The sequence below is a fragment of the Triticum dicoccoides genome, chromosome 7B, assembly GCF_002162155.2.
Source record: "Triticum dicoccoides isolate Atlit2015 ecotype Zavitan chromosome 7B, WEW_v2.0, whole genome shotgun sequence".
NCBI classification, from domain to species: Eukaryota; Viridiplantae; Streptophyta; class Magnoliopsida; order Poales; family Poaceae; genus Triticum; species Triticum dicoccoides.
Window position 1 is genome coordinate 231,568,974 of NC_041393.1, and position 19,550 is coordinate 231,588,523.

At 42.9% G+C, this 19,550-nt stretch overlaps 1 protein-coding gene across 8 annotated transcripts; it reads right to left on the reverse strand.

The window, feature by feature from the left end:
- Nucleotides 1-13,382: 13,382 nt before the first annotated feature.
- Nucleotides 13,383-16,376, reverse strand: LOC119340861. Of its 8 annotated transcripts, XR_005164720.1 has the most exons (7): nt 15,725-16,376; nt 15,510-15,591; nt 14,805-14,903; nt 14,414-14,498; nt 14,000-14,192; nt 13,780-13,932; nt 13,383-13,705 (listed from the first exon to the last, which is right to left on the reverse strand). XR_005164720.1 is itself a non-coding variant. In XM_037612769.1 (5 exons), the coding sequence occupies exons 1-5, from the start codon at nt 15,974-15,976 to the stop codon at nt 14,072-14,074; spliced, it is 639 nt and encodes a 212-aa protein (XP_037468666.1). In that variant the 5' UTR covers nt 15,977-16,376; the 3' UTR covers nt 13,383-14,071. The 8 variants fall into 8 exon arrangements, 1 of the variants encoding a protein (XP_037468666.1); XR_005164721.1 differs by having other exon boundaries at nt 13,383-13,932; nt 15,848-16,376; XR_005164724.1 differs by having other exon boundaries at nt 13,383-13,932; nt 14,414-14,544; nt 14,805-14,917; nt 15,848-16,376.
- Nucleotides 16,377-19,550: the final 3,174 nt, after the last annotated feature.

A 19,550-nucleotide genomic window follows, 5' to 3' on the forward strand; every position in this document is an offset into this window, starting at 1 on the left:
CATAAGAAAGAAATCTAGAGTTGGAAGGAGTGACCGAAGTAGGGACAGCCAGGCTAGGTAGTTCCCCCATAGTGAATTCTGCTCGAAGACGAGAGGTAACTTCTTGATCCTCCTCCATGGCATCTATCCTTTTCAAATCAGCCTCCATCTCATCCTCTGTTGATGGTCCAAAGTGATAGGCGTCGTTATTTGCTCCTAGACCTGGAGTTGGGTGAGACACACGGCTCTCCCCAACTGACTCCCGAGAAGACATCTTGCTTTATTCTGCAACAGGAACAGCTCGAAACGAAAACAGAGGATATTTGCGTGATACGGTGGTCAAAACCTTCGGGAGTATATATAATGAATTTTTACCGACCAAAATACGTAACATACAAGAAAACAGAGTCCGGGAGGCACACGAGGTTCCCACGAGACAGGGGGCGCGCCCTACAGGGGGGGCGTGGCCTCCTCTCTCGTGGGACCCTCGTGTCCCTTTCGGACTACTTCTTTCTTCCTAAAATTCTTAAATAATCCAAAACTGATAAAAATTGCCATTAGAGTTGTTTTGGAGTCGGTTTACTTACCGTACCACGTACCTATGCCTTTTCGGAGTCTGGAACATTCTGGAAAGTGTCTCTTATGTATTCCTCAGGGGTTATGGTTTCAACAATATTAGTTTCAACATTGATAGGATTACCTGAAATATAATGTTTAATTCTTTGACCGTTTACCACCCTCGGATTTGTGCCTTTGAAGTTGTTGATTTTTATAGCACCAGAACGATAGACCTCCTCGATAACGTAGGGACCTTCCCATTTTGAGAGAAGTTTTCCTGCAAAAAATCTTAAACGAGAGTTGAACAATAACACATAATCTCCTACGTTAAACTCACGCTTTTGTATCCTCTTATCATGCCAGCGTTTGACTTTTTCTTTGAAAAGCTTGGCATTCTCATATGCTTGGGTTCTCCATTCATCAAGTGAGCTAATATCAAATAACCTTTTCTCACCGGCAAGTTTGAAGTCATAATTGAGCTCTTTAATAGCCCAATATGCCTTATGCTCAAGTTCAAGAGGTAAATGACACGCTTTCCCATAAACCATCTTATATGGAGACATACCCATAGGATTTTTGTATGCAGTTCTATAGGCCCATAATGCATCATCAAGTTTTTTGGACCAATTCTTTCTAGATCTATTCACAGTCTTTTGCAAAATTAATTTGAGCTCTCTATTGCTCAACTCTACTTGACCACTAGACTGCGGGTGATAAGGAGATGCGATTCTATGATTGACATCATACTTAGCAAGCATCTTATGGAAAGCACCATGAATAAAGTGTGAACCACCATCAGTCATAAGATATCTAGGGACTCCAAACCTCAGAAAAATAACTTCTTTAAGCATTTTAATAGAAGTGTTATGATCAGCACTTATAGTTGGAATAGCTTCTACCCACTTAGTAATGTAATCAACAACAACTAAAATATGTGTATAACCATTGGAGGCAGGAAAAGGTCCCATATAATCAAAGCCCCAAACATCAAACGATTCAATAACAAGAGAATAATTCATAGGCATTTCTTGACGTCTACTAATGTTACCTATTCTTTGACATTCATCACAAGATAAGACAAACTTACGAGCATCTTTGAAAAGAGTAGGCCAATAAAAACCAGATTGTAGTACCTCGTGTGCAGTTCTATCTCCAGCGTGGTGTCCTCCATAGGATTCAGAGTGACACTTGCGTAGGATTTTCCTGTTCATGCTCAGGCACACAACGTCTAATAATACCATCTACTCCTTCTTTATAAAGGTGTGGATCATCCCAGAAGTAATGTCTTAAATCATAAAAGAACTTTTTCTTTTGCTGGTATGTGAAACTAGGCGGTATATATTTAGCAACAATGTAATTAGCATAATCAGCATACCAAGGAGCAGTACGAGAAGCATTGATGACCGCTAATTGTTCATCAGGAAAGCTATCATTAATAGGCAGTGGGTCATCAAGAACATTCTCTAGCCTAGACAAGTTGTCTGCAACGGGGTTCTCAGCTCCCTTTCTATCAATAATATGCAAGTCAAATTCTTGGAGCAAGATAACCCATCTAATGAGTCTAGGCTTAGCATCTTTCTTTTCCATAAGATATTTAATAGTAGCATGATCAGTGTGAATAGTAACTTTGGAATCAACAATATAAGGTCTAAACTTATCACATGCAAACACAACTGCTAAGAACTCTTTTTCAGTAGTAGCATAATTTCTCTGGGCAGTATCAAGAGTCTTACTAGCATACTGGATAACATTCAATTTCTTCTCGACTCTTTGCCCTAAAACAGCACCTACAGCAAATCACTAGCATCGCACATAATTTCAAAAGGTAAATTCCAATTAGGTGGCTGAACAATAGGTGTAGTGATCAAGGCTTTCTTAAGTGTTTCAAATGCTTCTAAACAATCATCATCAAAGACAAAGGGAATATCTTTTTGCAATAATTAGTCAGAGGCCTAGAGATTTTTAGAAAAGTCCTTAATGAACCTCCTATAAAAACCGGCGTGACCAAGGAAACTTCTTATACCTTTTATGTCCTTGGGGCATGGCATCTTTTCAATAGCATCAACTTTGGCTTTATCAACTTCAATACCTCTCTTGGAGATCTTGTGCCCCAAGACAATGCCTTCATTAACCATAAAGTGACACTTTTCCCAATTCAGGACGAGACTAGTGTCTTCACATCTCTGCAAAACTCGATCAATGTTGCTCAAACAATCATCAAAAGAGGATCCATAGATAGAGAAGTCATCCATGAATACCTTACAAATCTTTTCACAAAAATCAGAAAATATAGCCATCATGCATCTTTGAAATGTAGCAGGTGCATTACATAAACTAAAAGGCATACGTCTGTAAGCAAAGGTACCAAAAGGGAAAGTAAAAGTAGTTTTAGATTGATCCCCGCTGATATAGGTATCTGTGAGAAACCAGAATAACCATCTAGAAAACAAAAATGTGTGTGTTTGGATAGCCTTTCTAGCATTTGATCAATAAAAGGTAAAGGGTAATGATCTTTCTTAGTAGCTTTATTTAACTTACAAAAATCAATTACCATCCTATAACATGTAATAATTCTTTGCGGGATCAATTCATCTTTATCATTAGGGACAACGGTAATACCTCTCTTTTTAGGGACACAATGGACAGGGCTTACCCATTCACTATCAGCAACGGGATAAATAATACCTGCCTCAAGGAGCTTTAGTATCTCCTTTCTTACCACTTCCTTCATTTTGGGATTTAATCGTCTTTGAGGATCTCTAACTAGTTTGGCATCTTTCTCCACTGAAAATTTGTGTTGACATAATGTGGGACTAATGCCCTTAAGATCGTCCAGAGTATATCCAATAGCAGCTCTGTGCTTCTTCAGAGTTTTCAATAATCTTTCTTCTTCTTTCTCTGAAAGGTTAGCACTAATAATAACGGGATATATTTCTTTTTCATCAAGATAAGCATACTTAAGATTATCAGGTGATGGTTTGAGTTCAAACACGGGATCACCCTTGGGTGGAGGAGGATCCCCAAGAATTTCAATGGGAAGGTTATGTTTCAGCATAGGTTCTTGTTTAAGGAACACTTCATCTATTTCTTCCCTTTCCTTCATAAACATATCGTTTTCATGGTCTATCAAATATTGTTCTAACGGATCAGTTGGAGGAACAGCAATGGAAGCAAGACCAATAATTTCATCCTTACTAGGTGGTTCCCTTTCACGAGGTTGTCTACTAAACTTAGCAAAATTGAACTCATGAGACATACCATCTATGCCAACAGTGACGACCTTCCTTTTACAATTAATCTTAGCACTAGCAGTATTCAAGAAGGGTCTACCAAAAATAATGGGACAAAAATCATCTTGTGGGGAAGCAAGAACAAGAAAATCAGCAGGGTATTTAATCTTCCTACACAAGACTTCAACATCTCTAACAATCCCAATAGGTTTAATGGTGTGCCTATTAGCAAGCTTAATAGTAACATCAATATCTTCTAATTCTACAGGTGCAATATCGTGCATAATTTCTTTATAAAGATCATAAGGTATCACACTAGCACTAGCACCCATATCACATAAGCCATGATAACAATGATCTCCTATTTTAACAGAAATAACGGGGATGCCTACAACAGGTCTACGTGTCTTAGTATCGGGTCTAGCAATATTAGCAGTTTCACCCAAGAAAGAGATAACATGCTCATCTAAGTCCTCATCCAAGAGATCTTTAATCATAGCAATACCAGGTTCAACATTGATTTGCTCAGGAGGAGTATAAGTCGTAGTATTACTCTTACAAACAACAGTCGAAGCCTTAGAATGATCTTTTGTCCTAACAGGAAAAGGAGGTTTTTCAACATAAGCGGTAGGAATAATAGGATCACCATATGTAATAGTCTTTTCTTCGACTGTAATAGGTGCAACTACTTTAACTTCAACAGGAGGATTATATTTAAACCACTTCTCTTTAGGGAGATCAACTTGAGTAGCAAAAGTTTCACAAAAAGTAGCTACTATCTCAGAGTCAAGTCCATACTTAGAGCTAAATCCATGGAAAGCATCGGTATCCATAAAAGATTTAACACAATCGAACTTAGGTGTCATACCTTACTCCTTACCATCGTCGAAACCCCAATCTTCAGAGTTACGTTTAATTCTTTCCAATAAGTCCCATTTGAAATCAATAGTCTTCAGCATATAGGAACCAGCACAGGAAGTATCGAGCAAGTTTCCATTATCAAGAGAAAGCCGAGCATAAAAATTCTGAATAATCATTTCCCGAGAGAGCTCATGATTGGGGCATGAATACAACATTGACTTAAGCCTCCCCCAAGCTTGAGCGATGCTTTCTCCTTCGCGAGGCCAGAAATTATATATGTAATTACAATCACGATGAACAAGATGCATAAGGTAGAACTTCTGGTGAAATTCCAACTTCAATCGCTTATAATTCCAAGATCTCGTATCATCACATAGCCTATACCATGTCATTGCATCTCCCTTCAAAGATAAAGGGAAGACCTTCCTTTTGACAACATCATCGGGAATACCTGCAAGCTTAAATAATCCACAAACTTTATCCACAAAGATAAGGTGTAAGTTGGGATGCAATGTTCCGTCTCCTGCAAAAGGATTAGCTAGCAACTTTTCTATCATACCCGAAGGAATCTCAAAGTGAAGATTTTCATAAAGTTCAGTAGGTTGAGGAGCATCTATTCGCTCTTCTTGTTGGGGTGAAGATACCCCAAACAGGCCCCTCAAAGGATTAGTTTCCATAGTGACAAGTAACAGAAAATTTCAGCACACTATATAAATGTTTCCTTACCAAGTTCCACTCACCAAGAGCGCTACACTCCCCGGCAACGGCGCCAGAAAAGAGTCTTGATGACCCACAAGTATAGGGGATCTATCGTAGTCCTTTCGATAAGTAAGAGTGTCGAACCCAACGAGGAGCAGAAGGAAATGATAAGCGGTTTTCAGTAAGGTTTTCTCTGCAAGCACTGAAATAGTAGGTGATAGATAGTTTTGTGATAAGATAAATAGTAACGAGCAAAAAGTAAATAGAGTAAATAAAGTGCAGCAAGGTGGCCCGATCCTTTATGTAGCAAAGGATAAGCCTGGACAAATTCTAATAATGAAGAAGGAGCTCCCGAGGACACATTGGGAATTATCGTCAAGCTAGTTTTCATCACGTTCATAAGATTCGCGTTCGGTACTTTGATAATTTGATATAAGCTAGGGTTTAAGCTTCTGTCACTCTAGCAACACATCATCTACTTATTACTTCCCTATGCCTTCCTCTAGGCCCAAATAATGGTGAAGTGTCATGCAGTCGACGTTCACATAACACCACTAGAGGAAAGACAACATACATCTCATCAAAATATCGAACGAATACCAAATTCACATGACTACTAATAGCAAGACTTCACCCATGTCCTCAGGAACAAATGTAACTACTCACAAAGCATATCCATGTTCATAATCAGAGGAGTAATAATATGCATAAAGGATCTGAACATATGATCTTCCACCAAGTAAACCAAATAGCATCAACTACAAGGAGTAATCAACACTACTAGCAACCCACAGGTACCAATTTGTGGTTTTGATACAAGATTGGATACAAGAGATGAACTAGGGTTTTGAGAGGAGATGGTGCTGGTGAAGATGTTGATGGAGATTGACCCCCTCTCGATGAGAGGATCGTTGGTGATGTCGTTGGTAATGATTTCCCCCTCCCGGAGGGAAGTGGCTCAGGCAGAATAGCTCCGCCAGAGCCCTAGATTGATTCCGCCAAGGTTCCTCCTCGTGGTGGCGGAGTTTCGTCCCGTAAGCTTGCCCACAATTTTTTCCAGGGGAAAAGTGATGATATAGCAGAAGATGGACGCCGGAGGCCCACCAGGGGGCCCAGGAGATAGGGGGCCACGCCCTGGGGGGGCGCGCCCCCTGTCTCCTGGACAAGGTGTGGGCCCCCTGGCCTATTTCTTTCGCCCATAAATTCTTATTAATTCCAAAAGGTTGTTTCGTGGAGTCTCAGGACTTTTGGAGTTGTGCAAAATAGGTTTCCAACATTTGCTCCTTTTCCAGCCAGAATTCCAGCTGCCGGCATTCCCCCTCTTCATGGTAAACCTTGTAAAATAAGAGAGAATAGCCATAAGTATTGAGATATAATGTGTAATAACAGCCCATAATGCAATAAATATTGATATAAAAGCATGATGCAAAATGGACGTATCATCGAAGCATATAACATTAACATTATGCTCCTCTTAATATTTCTTATAAAAATAAGGAAAGCAGAGCACATACTTTGTGACTCGTTAAGCCGCTCGTTCACAAGCGTGATGTCGGCGTCCACAATTTCAATCTGTTGCCTCAGTTCGGCGACTTCAGTGGTCCGGTCTGCCGCCGGACCCTTAGCCACCTGCGCATGAATGCAGTGCGATCATTACTTAAGAGTGTGATCCTCCGTTTGCCGCCTAGGGCTGGCAACCAGAGTCTCAGGGGCAACTATCTATACGGAGCACACCTAGCGTGTGCGGTACAACCAAAAAATTATGTATTTCATTATGTACCTCAAAGCCTTTGAGCAAGCTCGTAAAAGCTTCATTCAACCCGCTCGTGGCAGATGAAATCTTCTCAAGCACCGTGCCCATTAACGAACAGTGATCCTCCAAGAGAGCAGCTCTCTCCAGAAGGCCCGTCAGCGTGTCCGGTCGGTCGTCGGACTGTGCTGGACCCTTCTTATTGCCCCCCGTGGGAGCCGAACGCTCCGGGCTCAGGGCAGCCAAAGTATTAGCTTCTAGCCTCGGCAAATCTGGACTCCTCCGTGACGACACATCGGGGTCGCCCGCCCCATGAGGCGGAGAGGCAGGTGGGGTTTCACTCTCCATCATCTCCGGAAGAAGATCCCCCGAAGACGAACTCTATCGAGAAGAGCTGCTAGCCGGACTGCAAAGAATGGATCATGGCTATTGTTCTCGAAGGAGGAAGCAGTAGCTTTGTATTTACGATTAACTTACTGCGCGGCTGAGGGCTGGCCCGTTTGCGGGCTGGGCGCGGTGAGGACGCCCTCTGGGGTAGGGCCCCCTGGTGAAGTTTTCTTCCCTCGTCTAGGCACCTCCGTCTCCAAGTCTTCGGAGGCGTCCCTCTTCTTCCCGCGGGAGAGGAGACCGTAGATTCCCCTCCCTGACTATCCTCCTTCATGGAGATGGTAATTCCCCCGGTTTGGATGCGCAATGTGTGAAGCTCTGCTTCTCTGTTCTTCCCTTCGTCTTTCCCCGAAGGCACTTGACTTAGCACACGACTAAGCATCCTGGCTATGGCAGGACTAGGCGAGCCTTCGGGAAGCGGTGCCGGACACCTGATTCTCTTTGCCTTGCTGAGCCAATCCTGGCCGCGGATGGTTTTCAGAATAATGTTATGATAAATATAAACGAAGTGTTCGGTTTCTAGGTTACTTACTTGGGTATCCGGGCGGTTGCAGCTCAGGCCCGCATCCTTGGTGATGTCCGGACACTTTACTTGTGGTCCGAAGAATAACTTACACATCCCTTCGAGCGTCATGCCGAAGAAGTGCTGAATAGTTCGCGGACCTTCCGGGTTGAACTCCCACATCCGGAGAGGCCGACGTTTGCACGGCAAGATCCGTCGGACTAGCATTACCTGAATTACGCTGACAAGACTGATGTCCCTCTCAAGAAGCTTCAGAATGCGGCTCTGCAATGTCGGTACGTCGTTAGCAGGCAATCCAGTCCCACGTTGGCCCACGACGCCAGTTGAGGCGGAGGGCCCGAGCGGAAGTCGGGGGCATCCACCCACTTTGTGCCTCTGGGAGCCGTGACGTAGAACCACATCCGCTGCCATAGATTGGATACCTCCGGGAAGAAGCCCTCTGGCCATGGGGCGTCGATGTTTCTACTTATTGCAGCGCCTCCGCACTCCGCGTGTCGCCCCTCAATCACCTTCGGCTTTACATTGAAGGTCTTGAGCCATAAGCCGAAGTGCGGGGTGATGTGGAGGAAGGCTTCGCACACAACGATAAACGACAATATGTGAAGGATGGAGTCCGGAGCTCGATCATGAAAATCTAGCCCGTAATAGAACATGAGCCCTCTCACGAAGGGATCGAGGGTGAAACCTAAGCCATGGAGGAAGTGAGAAACAAATATGACGCTCTCGTCGGGCTCGGGAGTAGGGATGACCTGCCCAGGGGCAGGAAGCCTGTGCTTGATGTCGGCGGTCAGATATCTGACCTCCCTAAGCTTTGCAATGTCCTCCTCCGTGACAGAGGAGGCCATCCACCGGCCTTGAAGGTTGGATCCGGACATGATTGAAGATCCGAAGTGCCTAAGCTTGGGCTTCGGGTGTTGGAACTCGAGATGCGGAAAGGCGCAAGCGTGGTAGGAAAGAGGGTTAGGCCTCGGTCCCTCTATAAAGGGGGTGAATATCAAGTGTCCCCAGCGTGATCGTCTGGGACTTGCCTAAAAACACGGAGTCATACCAACAGGCGTAGTGGGGTTGCCCACGCCCATATTGATGGGAATCCCGCAATAAGGGGAACACGATCTCTGCTTCGACGAGGCATGCCAATAGAACCGCCTTGCAATGCGTGTCGTGGCAGGCCATGAAAAACCGGTTCGTATTAAGCCAGGCCGCGGCATGAGGGCACACCATGAAAAATTGTTAGCAGATTAGATTTGTAAAGTGTTATGCTCTCTACAGTGGTGTGCGGAAATTATTTCACAGAGCCGGACACGATGCTTGATCTACTTTGGGGTATTCGGAGATGGAACCCGCCTTGCAATGCCGAAGACAATCTGCGCGCCGGACTCGTCGTCATTGAAGCCTGGTTCAGGGGCTACTGAGGGAGTCCTGGATAAGGGGGTATCCGGATAGCCGGACTGTATACTTTGGTCGGACTGTTGGGCCGTGAAGATACAAGACTCAAGACTTCATCCCGTGTTTGGATGGGACTCTCCTTTGCGTGGAAGACAAGCTTGGCGATCCGGATGTTAGATCTCCTTCTTTGTAACCGACTCTATGTAACCCTAGCCCCCTCCGGTGTCTATATAAACCGGAGGGTTTAGTCCGTAGGACAAAAACAATCAGAATCATAGGCTAGCTTCTAGGGTTTAGCCTCTACGATCTCGTGGTAGATCTACTCTTGTAGTACTCATATCATCAAGATCAATCAAGCAGAAAGTAGGGTATTACCTCCATCGAGAGGGCCCGAACCTGGGTAAAACATCGTGTCCCTTGCCTCCTGTTACCATTAGCCTTAGACACACAGATCGGGACCCCCTACCCGAGATCCGTCGGTTTTCACACCGACAGCTAGTTTAATAAATCAATGACATTTATTTTAGAACGAAGGAAGTACTAAGTAGTGGAGGCATGATCAATGAACCTTGATGTTGAGGAGGGCCAGCTATAGAATTTTTTTAGGAAAAACTACTGTTCATCAGCATTCAACAACAAATTCAGATTTTTCGGGTGGGCCTTGGCCAGCCTGTGCCTCCACCTTTTTTAAGGGGAATATATTAATATCATGAAGATACCAATTACATCTAATCTCTACACTAATAAGAAGTCACAAAGACATCTAAGATGCACACAACCCAAAAAGAAAATATATGATAGAACCTATAGCTGAGGCATAGGGAATGACTTTCATTTTCTCTCTATCTTCTGCGGTGGTCGGGCATTGAGTCTGACTCAACTTCACACGTTGTTACACAGGCAAGAACCCTTTCTTTGACTGATCCATTTTGAATTTCTTAAAAACTTTATCAAGGTATGTGCTTTGTGAAAGTCCAATTAAGCGTCTTGATCTATCTCTATATATCTTGATGCCCAATATATAAGCAGCTTCACCAAGGTATTTCATTGAAAAATTCTTATTCAAGTATCCTTTTATGGTATCCAGAAATTCTATATCATTTCGAATTAACAATATATTATCCACATATAATATTAAAAATGCTATAGAGCTCTCACTCACTTTCTTGTAAATACAGGTTTCTTCAAAAGTCTGTATAAAACCATATGCTTTGATCACACTATCAAAGCACGTATTCCAACTCCGAGAGGTTTGCACCAGTCCATAAATGGATCGCTAGAGCTTGCACACTTTGTTAGAACCTTTAGGATTGACAAAACCTTTTGGTTGCATCATATATAACTCTTTTTAAGAAATCCATTAAGGAATGCAGTTTTAACTTCCATTTGCCAAATTTCATAATCATAAAATGCGACAATTGCTAACATGATTCGGACAGACTTAAGCATCGCTACGGGTGAGAAGGTCTCATCATAGTCAACTCCTTGAACTTGTTGAAAACCTTTCACAACAAGTCGAGCTTTGTAGACAGTAACATTACCATCAACGTCAGTCTTCTACTTGAAGATCCATTTATTTTCTATGGCTTTCCGATCATCGGGCATGTCAATCAAAGTCCATACTTTGTTCTCATACATGGATCCCATCTCAGATTTCATGGCCTCAAGCCATTTCGCGGAATCTGGGCTCCTCATCGCTTCCTCATAGTTCGTAGGTTCGTCATGATCTAGTAACATGACTTCCAGAACAGGATTACCGTACCACTCTAGTGCGGAACGTACTCTTGGTTGCCTACGAGGTTCGATAGTAACTTCATCTGAAGTTTCATGATCATCATCATTAACTTCCTCACTAATTGGTGTAGGCATCACTGGAACTGATTTCTGTGATGAACTACTTTCCAACTCGAGAGAATGTACAATTACCTCATCAAGTTCTACTTTTCTTCCACTCACTTCTTTCGAAAGAAACTCCTTCTCTAGAAAGGATCCATTCTTAGTAACAAATATCTTGCCTTCGGATATGTGATAGAAGGTGTACCCAACAGTTTCCTTTGGGTATCCTATGAAGGCGCACTTCTCCGACTTGGGTTCGAACTTATCAGGCTGAAGCTTTTTCACATAAGCATTGCAACCTCAAACTTTAAAAAATGACAGCTTAGGTTTCTTGCCAAACCATAGTTCATACGGTGTCATCTCAATGGATTTAGATGGTGCCCTGTTTAACGTGAATGCAATTGTCTCTAATGCATAACCCCAAACCTATAGTGGCAAATCAGTAAGAGGCATCATAGATCGCACCATATCTAATAAAGTACGGATACGACGTACGGACACACCATTACGCTGTGGTGCTCCAGGGGGCGTGAGTTGTGAAACTATTCCACATTGTTTCAAATGAAGACCAAACTCACAACTCAAATATTCGCCTCCGCAATCAGATCGTAGAAACTTTATTTTCTTGTTACGATGATTTTCCACTTCACTCTAAATTTCTTTGAACTTTTCAAATGTTTCAGACTTATGTTTGATTAAGTAGATATACCCATATCTGCTAAAATCATCTGTGAAGGTCAGAAAATAATGGTACCCGCCGCGAGCCTCAATAATCATCAGACCGTATACATCAGTATGTATTATTTCCAATAAGTCAGTGGCTCGCTCCATTGTTCCGGAGAACAGAGTGTCTTAGTCATCTTGCCCATGAGGCATGGTTCGCAAGCATCAAGTGATTCATAATCAAGTGATTCCAAAAGCCCATATGCATGGAATTTCTTCATGCGCTTTACACCAATATGATCTAAACGGCAGTGCCACAAATAAGTTGCATTATCATTATTAACTTTGCATCTTTTGGCATCAATATTATGAATATGTATATCACTACAATCGAGATTCAACAAAAATAGACCACTCATCAAGGGTGGATGACCATAAAGATATTACTCATATGAATAAAACAATCATTATTCTCTGATTTAAATGAATAATCGTTTCGCATCAAACAAGATCTAGATATAATGTTTCATGCTCAACGCTGGCACCAAATAACAATTATTTAGGTCTAAAACTAATCCCGAAGGTAGATGTAGAGGTAGCGTGCCGACGGTGATCACATCGACCTTGGAACCATTTCCGACGCGCATCATCACCTTGTCCTTAGCCAATCTTCGTTTAATTTGTAGACCCTGTTTCGAGTTGCAAATATGAGCAACAGAACCAGTATCAAATACCCAGGCGCTACTATGAGCATTACTAGATCATTGATGGCGCGCGTTGCTGCGCCCGTCTATTTTGACTCATGGTTGTTAGGGATATAAAGTAATTTGCATACATTTGTATGTGTAAGTATAAGTATTATGCTTTTCTTGTGCTTTGTTCTTATCATCTTTATTTTCCAATATAGTGGTATGTAAATGAAAAGTAATCTGACTGGTTAGCAAGAAAGTAGTGTGGTATGTGTTGTTATGCGCGCCCAATTTTTTTATATAATAATACAAACTCCTACTAATGCATAGTGGCATGAAATATGAAAATTGTAATACTACTTTTTTTTGTCTTTTAAGAACAACAATGGTAATAGAATTTCCTGCTAATAAGTAGTGGAATGATATATGAAAAATTAAATACTAAACAAGTTTTTGTCTTTTAAGAACATTAATGAATTGAACTCTTTCTCATTTAAGAGAACATAGCACTGATCAATATACTTGTTCATAAAAGAACAATAAACAATAGACATAGGAGACTAAATATGTCTGCTTGAGTAGTAAGACCAATCACTATACAAAATATACACCACAAACACATAGCATCCAAAATGGCCTCACAAATTCCCCAACTTTGAGCAAAAGGAACTCAAGATTCAAGGGCCTCACGCAACTATATGATATGCAATATTTAGAACGTTGAATAATGCCCTTGCAGGTTCTCATGATCTCTTTCAAGGCTGCATATATCCTGGTTTTTGAAACATGATTCAAAGCCAATATTTAAATCTACATGAGAATTTCAGCAAACACTCATTTGAGAATTTACTTAACTAAGACAATATATGTGTAGCTACTTGAAGGAGCAAACCTTACAACATGCAATTTGCTTGATTTGCATCTCCAGCTACTCCTGGTTAAGTGACAAAAGAACAGCTGGAAAACCCTTCATTTTGTAGTGTTGTACTCCCTCCATCTCAAAATAAGTATCTTAACCTTACTATACATGGCATCAGGCTGCTACTTTTACCTTCAAACATGCCGCAACAATAGTGACTGAACACGCATACATACTACTACCTTACTTGACTTAAGATCTTTGTTTTCCTGACAACTATCAACACTGCAAAAGACATTAGTCATGTCCTGAGAAGCACTCAGAGTTGAACTTCTTGTATATTAAAGAATGGGCATTACCCATGATAAGAGCACAAAATGCTTACAGACAGCATTGAGATGTGCTCCTTCCTTAAGATTCACAATAATCTGCTAAGTGTTATATGTGCGCACACACCCTGCACTTTAAGATCGTGTTGATAACGCCACAGAAGTTTAGAAGGAATGTAGCCCCTGTTGGCACAACAATACATGATCAGACCAAAATCTCAGACCAAATCAGTGTTCTTTTTTCACGTACCATTGAACAGAGATTCATTAGCAATTTTTTCAGAGAATAGTTCGCCGTCATGCTGGGCACTGATACAAGCCCTCAGGTACTCAACATGCTTTCGTGTGGATACTTCATATGTGCCCCTTGAGACTCCAGAAACCCACTCATGCATGTACCTACTTCTTGCCTTCTTACCATCATGTTATCTCCAAGTATGTACCTGATCCGCAAAATGGCAATCACATATTATCCCTCTATGTTGTTGCAAACACATACTGATTTATGAATGTTACCCATAGAATTAAGTATGCTGTATTTTTGCACAAGAAAAATATGAATCAAACTATTCTTATTTGTGGAATTACTACATAAATCTAAGGAATTTACTGAAGATGTGCAGCGCAATGCAAGAATCCTGAGTCTGAAAAGGCTGCGACTTACCCAGTCCGGTGCATGAAATCCAGTTGTAGATGAGGTTGAGCACGCGTAGGTTCATCAGTTCCCAGAGCCCCTCGACATTTGTGATCTTATTCCACGACATATCCAGTGAGTGCAGACCCTTCGACAGCGATCTGGGTGGTATATTTATGTTATGAAAATCTAGCGAGGAAATTCTTCATTTTGATGCAAGGGAATAAAACCGATGCTATCGATACAACTTCTCGTCTTATTTACATCTGATGTTCAAAGTCAAGATACCTATATCTCGCAAAATCAGCATAAGACTATCACAACGTCATACATGGCCGCACAAAAATTCAGGATGCCTCAACGTGAGCATGCTTCTCTCAGTAAAAAAATGTGACCATGTTGTTCAGTAAAAGAGCAGTACCTCCTCGTATGCTCTGGGAATATTGGATGTTCTTTAGGTGCTCCACGCTTTGTTTTATTGCCTTGTTGAATTTGGTCTTGCTCCCGGCGAATTGTACGACTAACACAGTTAAACTTATTCAGAAAAAAGAGTAAAATCATGAGTGAATTTTCAATAAAATGGCTCTATTATTTCAAGGTATAAGCATGGCCAAAAAGATGTACATGATTGATATTAGATACTTTGCACAAGAAAATCTTAACTACAGAAGAAAAAATTGTATAAAAATACATATGGACGCTGTTGTTATATAGTTCCTAAAGCCGCAAGGATGACTGAAATCCTTGAAGCGGTAGCATTTTCTTATTTGTCCAGAGGGATACTAATCCATATCTTTTTTTTTTCTGGCAGTGAAATCTTTGTTGTTCATTGACGAAAGTAAACAGGACAACTAATGTTCTTATAGGCTGACACTGTATACGTTTTTTCCTCTTCTAGTACTACCCCTTTACTCCCTGAATAGCTTTGCGATTAGCCTGATCAGTCGTCTCTTTGGAGTTAGCTTGTGTATAAATTGCTGCTGGGAAATCATGTATAAGAAACAAATGTCCTTATACACCATAGGAATAGGACTGACTACATTCTTTGAGGGACAAACTGGACAACTGATTTCAGATCCTCAATGGTGCATAGATATAAGATGTAGGTACTGGAAAACAATTGTACCTATCCAGGAGCAAATTCTCAGTTCCGACTGATACATACACTCTGGGATATAGAACCTTCGAGCGAACGAGCAGGGCAATTCCTATAACAAGCAACAGTCAACAAGAAGTCAGATGCATCATAAGGGGAGTGAGCAAGATGCCAAGCAAAATGGAAACTGTGAAAAACATGTCTGACAAATGACTACAAGGAATGAAGAAAGGAAAATATCCTACACAGAATGATATATGAGCAATCGGAGGATGTAGTAATGCAGCGATGGCAGAAATTATTTCATCATCGGCACCAGAGAGGTTGACTGTGTGGAGGTTGGAGAAGGCCGCGATCATCGGCACGACCTTGAGGCCCATCCTAGGGATGTGCGCAATGGAGGAGAAGTCGTTGAGGCGCTGGACGATGTTGTTGGTCTGGGCAACGTCGTCCACCGCCGCGCAGGCAGTCCAGCCGCCCCATTTGGATCGGGCCATGGGGTTGCCTCAGAGATCCATCGACCTCGAGCGGTAGTGGTTCTAGTGGCAGTGCCAGTGGCGGCACAACTTCACCGGAGCACTTTTGCTTGAACGAGCAGCCATGGCGTCGATCAGAATAGCCTGCGGCGGCGGATCCCCTTCCCCCCTCGCGTTGAGCAAATTTTTTCAGGAGGGACAATGATGGATCGATCTGGGGACGGCGGACGCATCCCATCCCATCTCTCCCGCACAGCTCGGTGGATCCAATCAACCAACGCACACCGGCCGCTCCTCTCCATTCTGCGCTGCTCCACTACGCGCCTCGCACGCGGTCGCTCCCATCCGCCGCGCCGCTCGCGTCGGCAGGCAGCCGCCAATGCAATCCGAGGGCATGTCAGGCGGCGCAATCGGAACAGAGCAGGGTCGTGAACGTGGTTTAGGGCTTCGTCTTATGTTGGATAGGATGATAGAAAAGGCCAGCATGGTAGAAAAGGCCCAGTAGGCCCAATTGAACGTGAGAGACCCAAAAATGCCACCGGAGTAGCTGCCTGAAAAGCCCAGTGCAGCCTGACGCGCGAGTTAGCCTGCGAACGAGATTTAGGTGGGACTAATAACGAATTTGATGGCCAAAAACGACTAAAAATGACGATCTAACGGCCAAAAATGTTGATGGCCTGAGAGGGCTGGGAGGGTGCTCAGTTTTAATATATGTAAATAGGTACACATCAATAACATGTATATCAAATATACCTTTAATTTCACTTTGCCATCCTTCTTATCCGCCAAATACTTGGGGCAGTTCCGCTTCCAGTGACCAATCCCTTTGCAGTAGCAACACCCAGTTTCAAGCTTAGGTCCAGACTTGGGCTTTTTCTTGAGAGCAGCAACTTGCTTGCTATTCTTCTTGAAGTTCCCTTTCTTTCCTTTGCCTTTTCTTGAAACTAGTGGTCTTGTTAACCATCAACACTTGATGCTCCTTCTTGATTTCTACCTCCGCAGCCCTGAGCATTGCGAAGAGCTCGGGAATCGTCTTGTTCATCCCTTGCATATTGTAGTTCATCACGAAGCCTTTATAGCTTGGTGGCAGTGATTGAAGAACTCTGTCGATGACACTATCATCCGGAGATTAACTCCCAGCTGAGTCAAGTGGTTATGGTACCCAGACATTCTGAGTATGTGTTCACTGACAGAACTGTTCTCCTTCATCTTGCACCTATAGAACTTGTTGGAGACTTCATATCTCTCAACTCGGGCATTTGCTTGAAATATTAACTTCAACTTCTGGAACATCTCATATGCTCCATGCCTTTCAAAACGTCTTTGAAGTCCCGATTCTAAGCCGTAAAGCATGGCACGCTGAACTATCATGTAGTCATCAGATTTAGCTTGCCAGACGTTCATAATGTCCGAAGTTCCTCCTGCAGCAGGCCTTGCACCTAGCGGTGCATCAAGGACGTAATTCTTCTGTGCAGCAATGAGGATAATCCTCAAGTTATGGACCTAGTTCGTGTAGTTGCTACCATCATCTTTCAACTTAGCTTTCTCTAGGAACGCATTAAAATTCAAGGGAACGGTAGCATGGGCCATTAATCTACAACATAGATATGGAAAAACTATCAAGACTAAGTTCATGATAAATTTAAGTTCAATTAATCATATTACTAAAGAACTCCCACTTAGATAGACATCCCTCGAGTCTTCTAAATGATCACGCGATTCATATCAAATAAACCACATCTGATCATCACGTGAGATGGAGTAGTTTTCAATGGTGAATATCTCTATGTTGATCATATCTACTATATGATTCACGTTCGACCTTTCGGTCTCAGTCTTCCGAGGCCATGTCTGTACATGCTAGGCTCGTCAAGTTTCACCCAAGTATTCCGCACATGCAAAACTGTCTTGCACCTGTTGTATGTGAACGTAGAGCTTGTCACACCTGATCATCACGTGGTGTCTCGGCACGACGAACTGTCACAACAGTGCATACTCAGGGAAAACACGTATACCTTGAAATTTAGTGAGGGGTCATCTTATAATGCTACCGTCATACTAAGCAAAATAAGATGCATAAAAGATAAACATCACATGCAATCAAATATGTGACATGATATGGCCATCATCATCTTGTGCCTTTGATCTCCATCTCTAGAGCACCGGCATGATCTCCATCGTCACCGGCTTGACACCTTGATCTCCATCGTAGCGCCGTTGTCGTCTCGCCAACTATTGCTTCTACAACTATCACTACCGCATAGTGATAAAGTAAAGCAATTACATGGCGATTGCATTTCATACAATAAAGCGACAACCATAAGGCTCCTGCCAGTAGTCGATAACTTCTACAAAACATGATCATCTCATACAATAACGTATATCACATCATGTCTTGACCATATCACATCACAACATGCCCCGCAAAAACAAGTTACACGTATCTACTATGTTGTTGCAAGTTTTACGTGGCTGCTACGGGCTTCTAGTAAGAACCGTTCTTACCTACGCATCAAAACCACAACGATTTTTCGTCAAGTGTGTTGTTTTAAGTTTCAATAGGGACCGGCCGTAGTCAAATTTGATTCAACTAAAGTTGAAGAAACAGACACCCGTCAGCCACCTTTACGCAAAACAAGTTGCATGTCTATCGATGGAACCGGTCTCATGAACGTGGTCATGTAAGGTTGGTCCGGGCCGCTTCATCCAACAATACCGCCGAATCAAAATAAGACGTTGGTGGTAAGCAGTATGACTACGATCGCCCACAACTCTTTGTGTTCTACTCGTGCATATCATCTACGCATAAACGTGGCTCTGATACCATTGTTGGGGAACGTAGCATGCAATCTCAAAAAAAATCTACGATCATGCAAGATCTATCTAGGAGATGCATAGCAACAAGCGGGGGAGAGTGTGCCCACGTACCCTCGTAGACCGAAAGCGGAAGCGTTAGCTTAACGCAGTTGATGTAGTCGAACGTCTTCGCGATCCAACCGATCAAGCACCGAACGTATGGCACCTTCGAGTTTTGCACACATTCAGCTCGATGACGTCCCTCGAACTCTTGATCCAGCAAAGTGTCGAGGGAGAGTTTCGTCGGCACGACGACGTGGTGACGGTGATGGTGATGTGATCTGCGCAGGGCTTCGCCTAAGCACTAAGACAATATGATCGGAGGAGTAAACTATGGAGGGGGCACCGCACACGGCTAAGAGAACAATTGATGTACTTTGGGGTGCCCCCTGCCCCCGTATATAAAGGAGGAGAGGGGAGGAGGCCGGCCCTAAGGGGTGCGCCAAGTGTGGGGAAAACCCACTAGGACTCCTAGTCCTAGTCGGTTTCCCCCTACCTTCTCATGGAGGGGGAAAGGGGGAAGGGGAAGGAGAGGGGGAGGAAAGGGGGCCGCGCCCCCCTCCCCTTGTCCAATTCGGACTGCCCATGGGGGGGTGCTACCCCTTGTAGGTTGCCCTCTCTCTCCCCCTATGGCCCATAGTAGCCCATTACTTTTCCCGGGGGATTCCGGTAACCCCTCGGTACTCCGATAAATATCTGAAATGCTTTGAAACCATTCTGTGTCCAAATATTGTCGTCC

Excerpts from the sequence above, each read along its gene's own strand:
- LOC119340861 (XM_037612769.1), bottom strand. The coding sequence starts at position 15,976 with ATGGCCCGATCCAAATGGGGCGGCTGGACTGCCTGCGCGGCGGTGGAC. Across the intron at positions 14,904-15,509 it reads GAGAATTTGCTCCTGGATAG|TCGTACAATTCGCCGGGAGC; the intron begins GTACAATTGTTT and ends TAACTGTGTTAG. Across the intron at positions 14,193-14,413 it reads GATTTCATGCACCGGACTGG|GTACATACTTGGAGATAACA; the intron begins GTAAGTCGCAGC and ends TTTGCGGATCAG.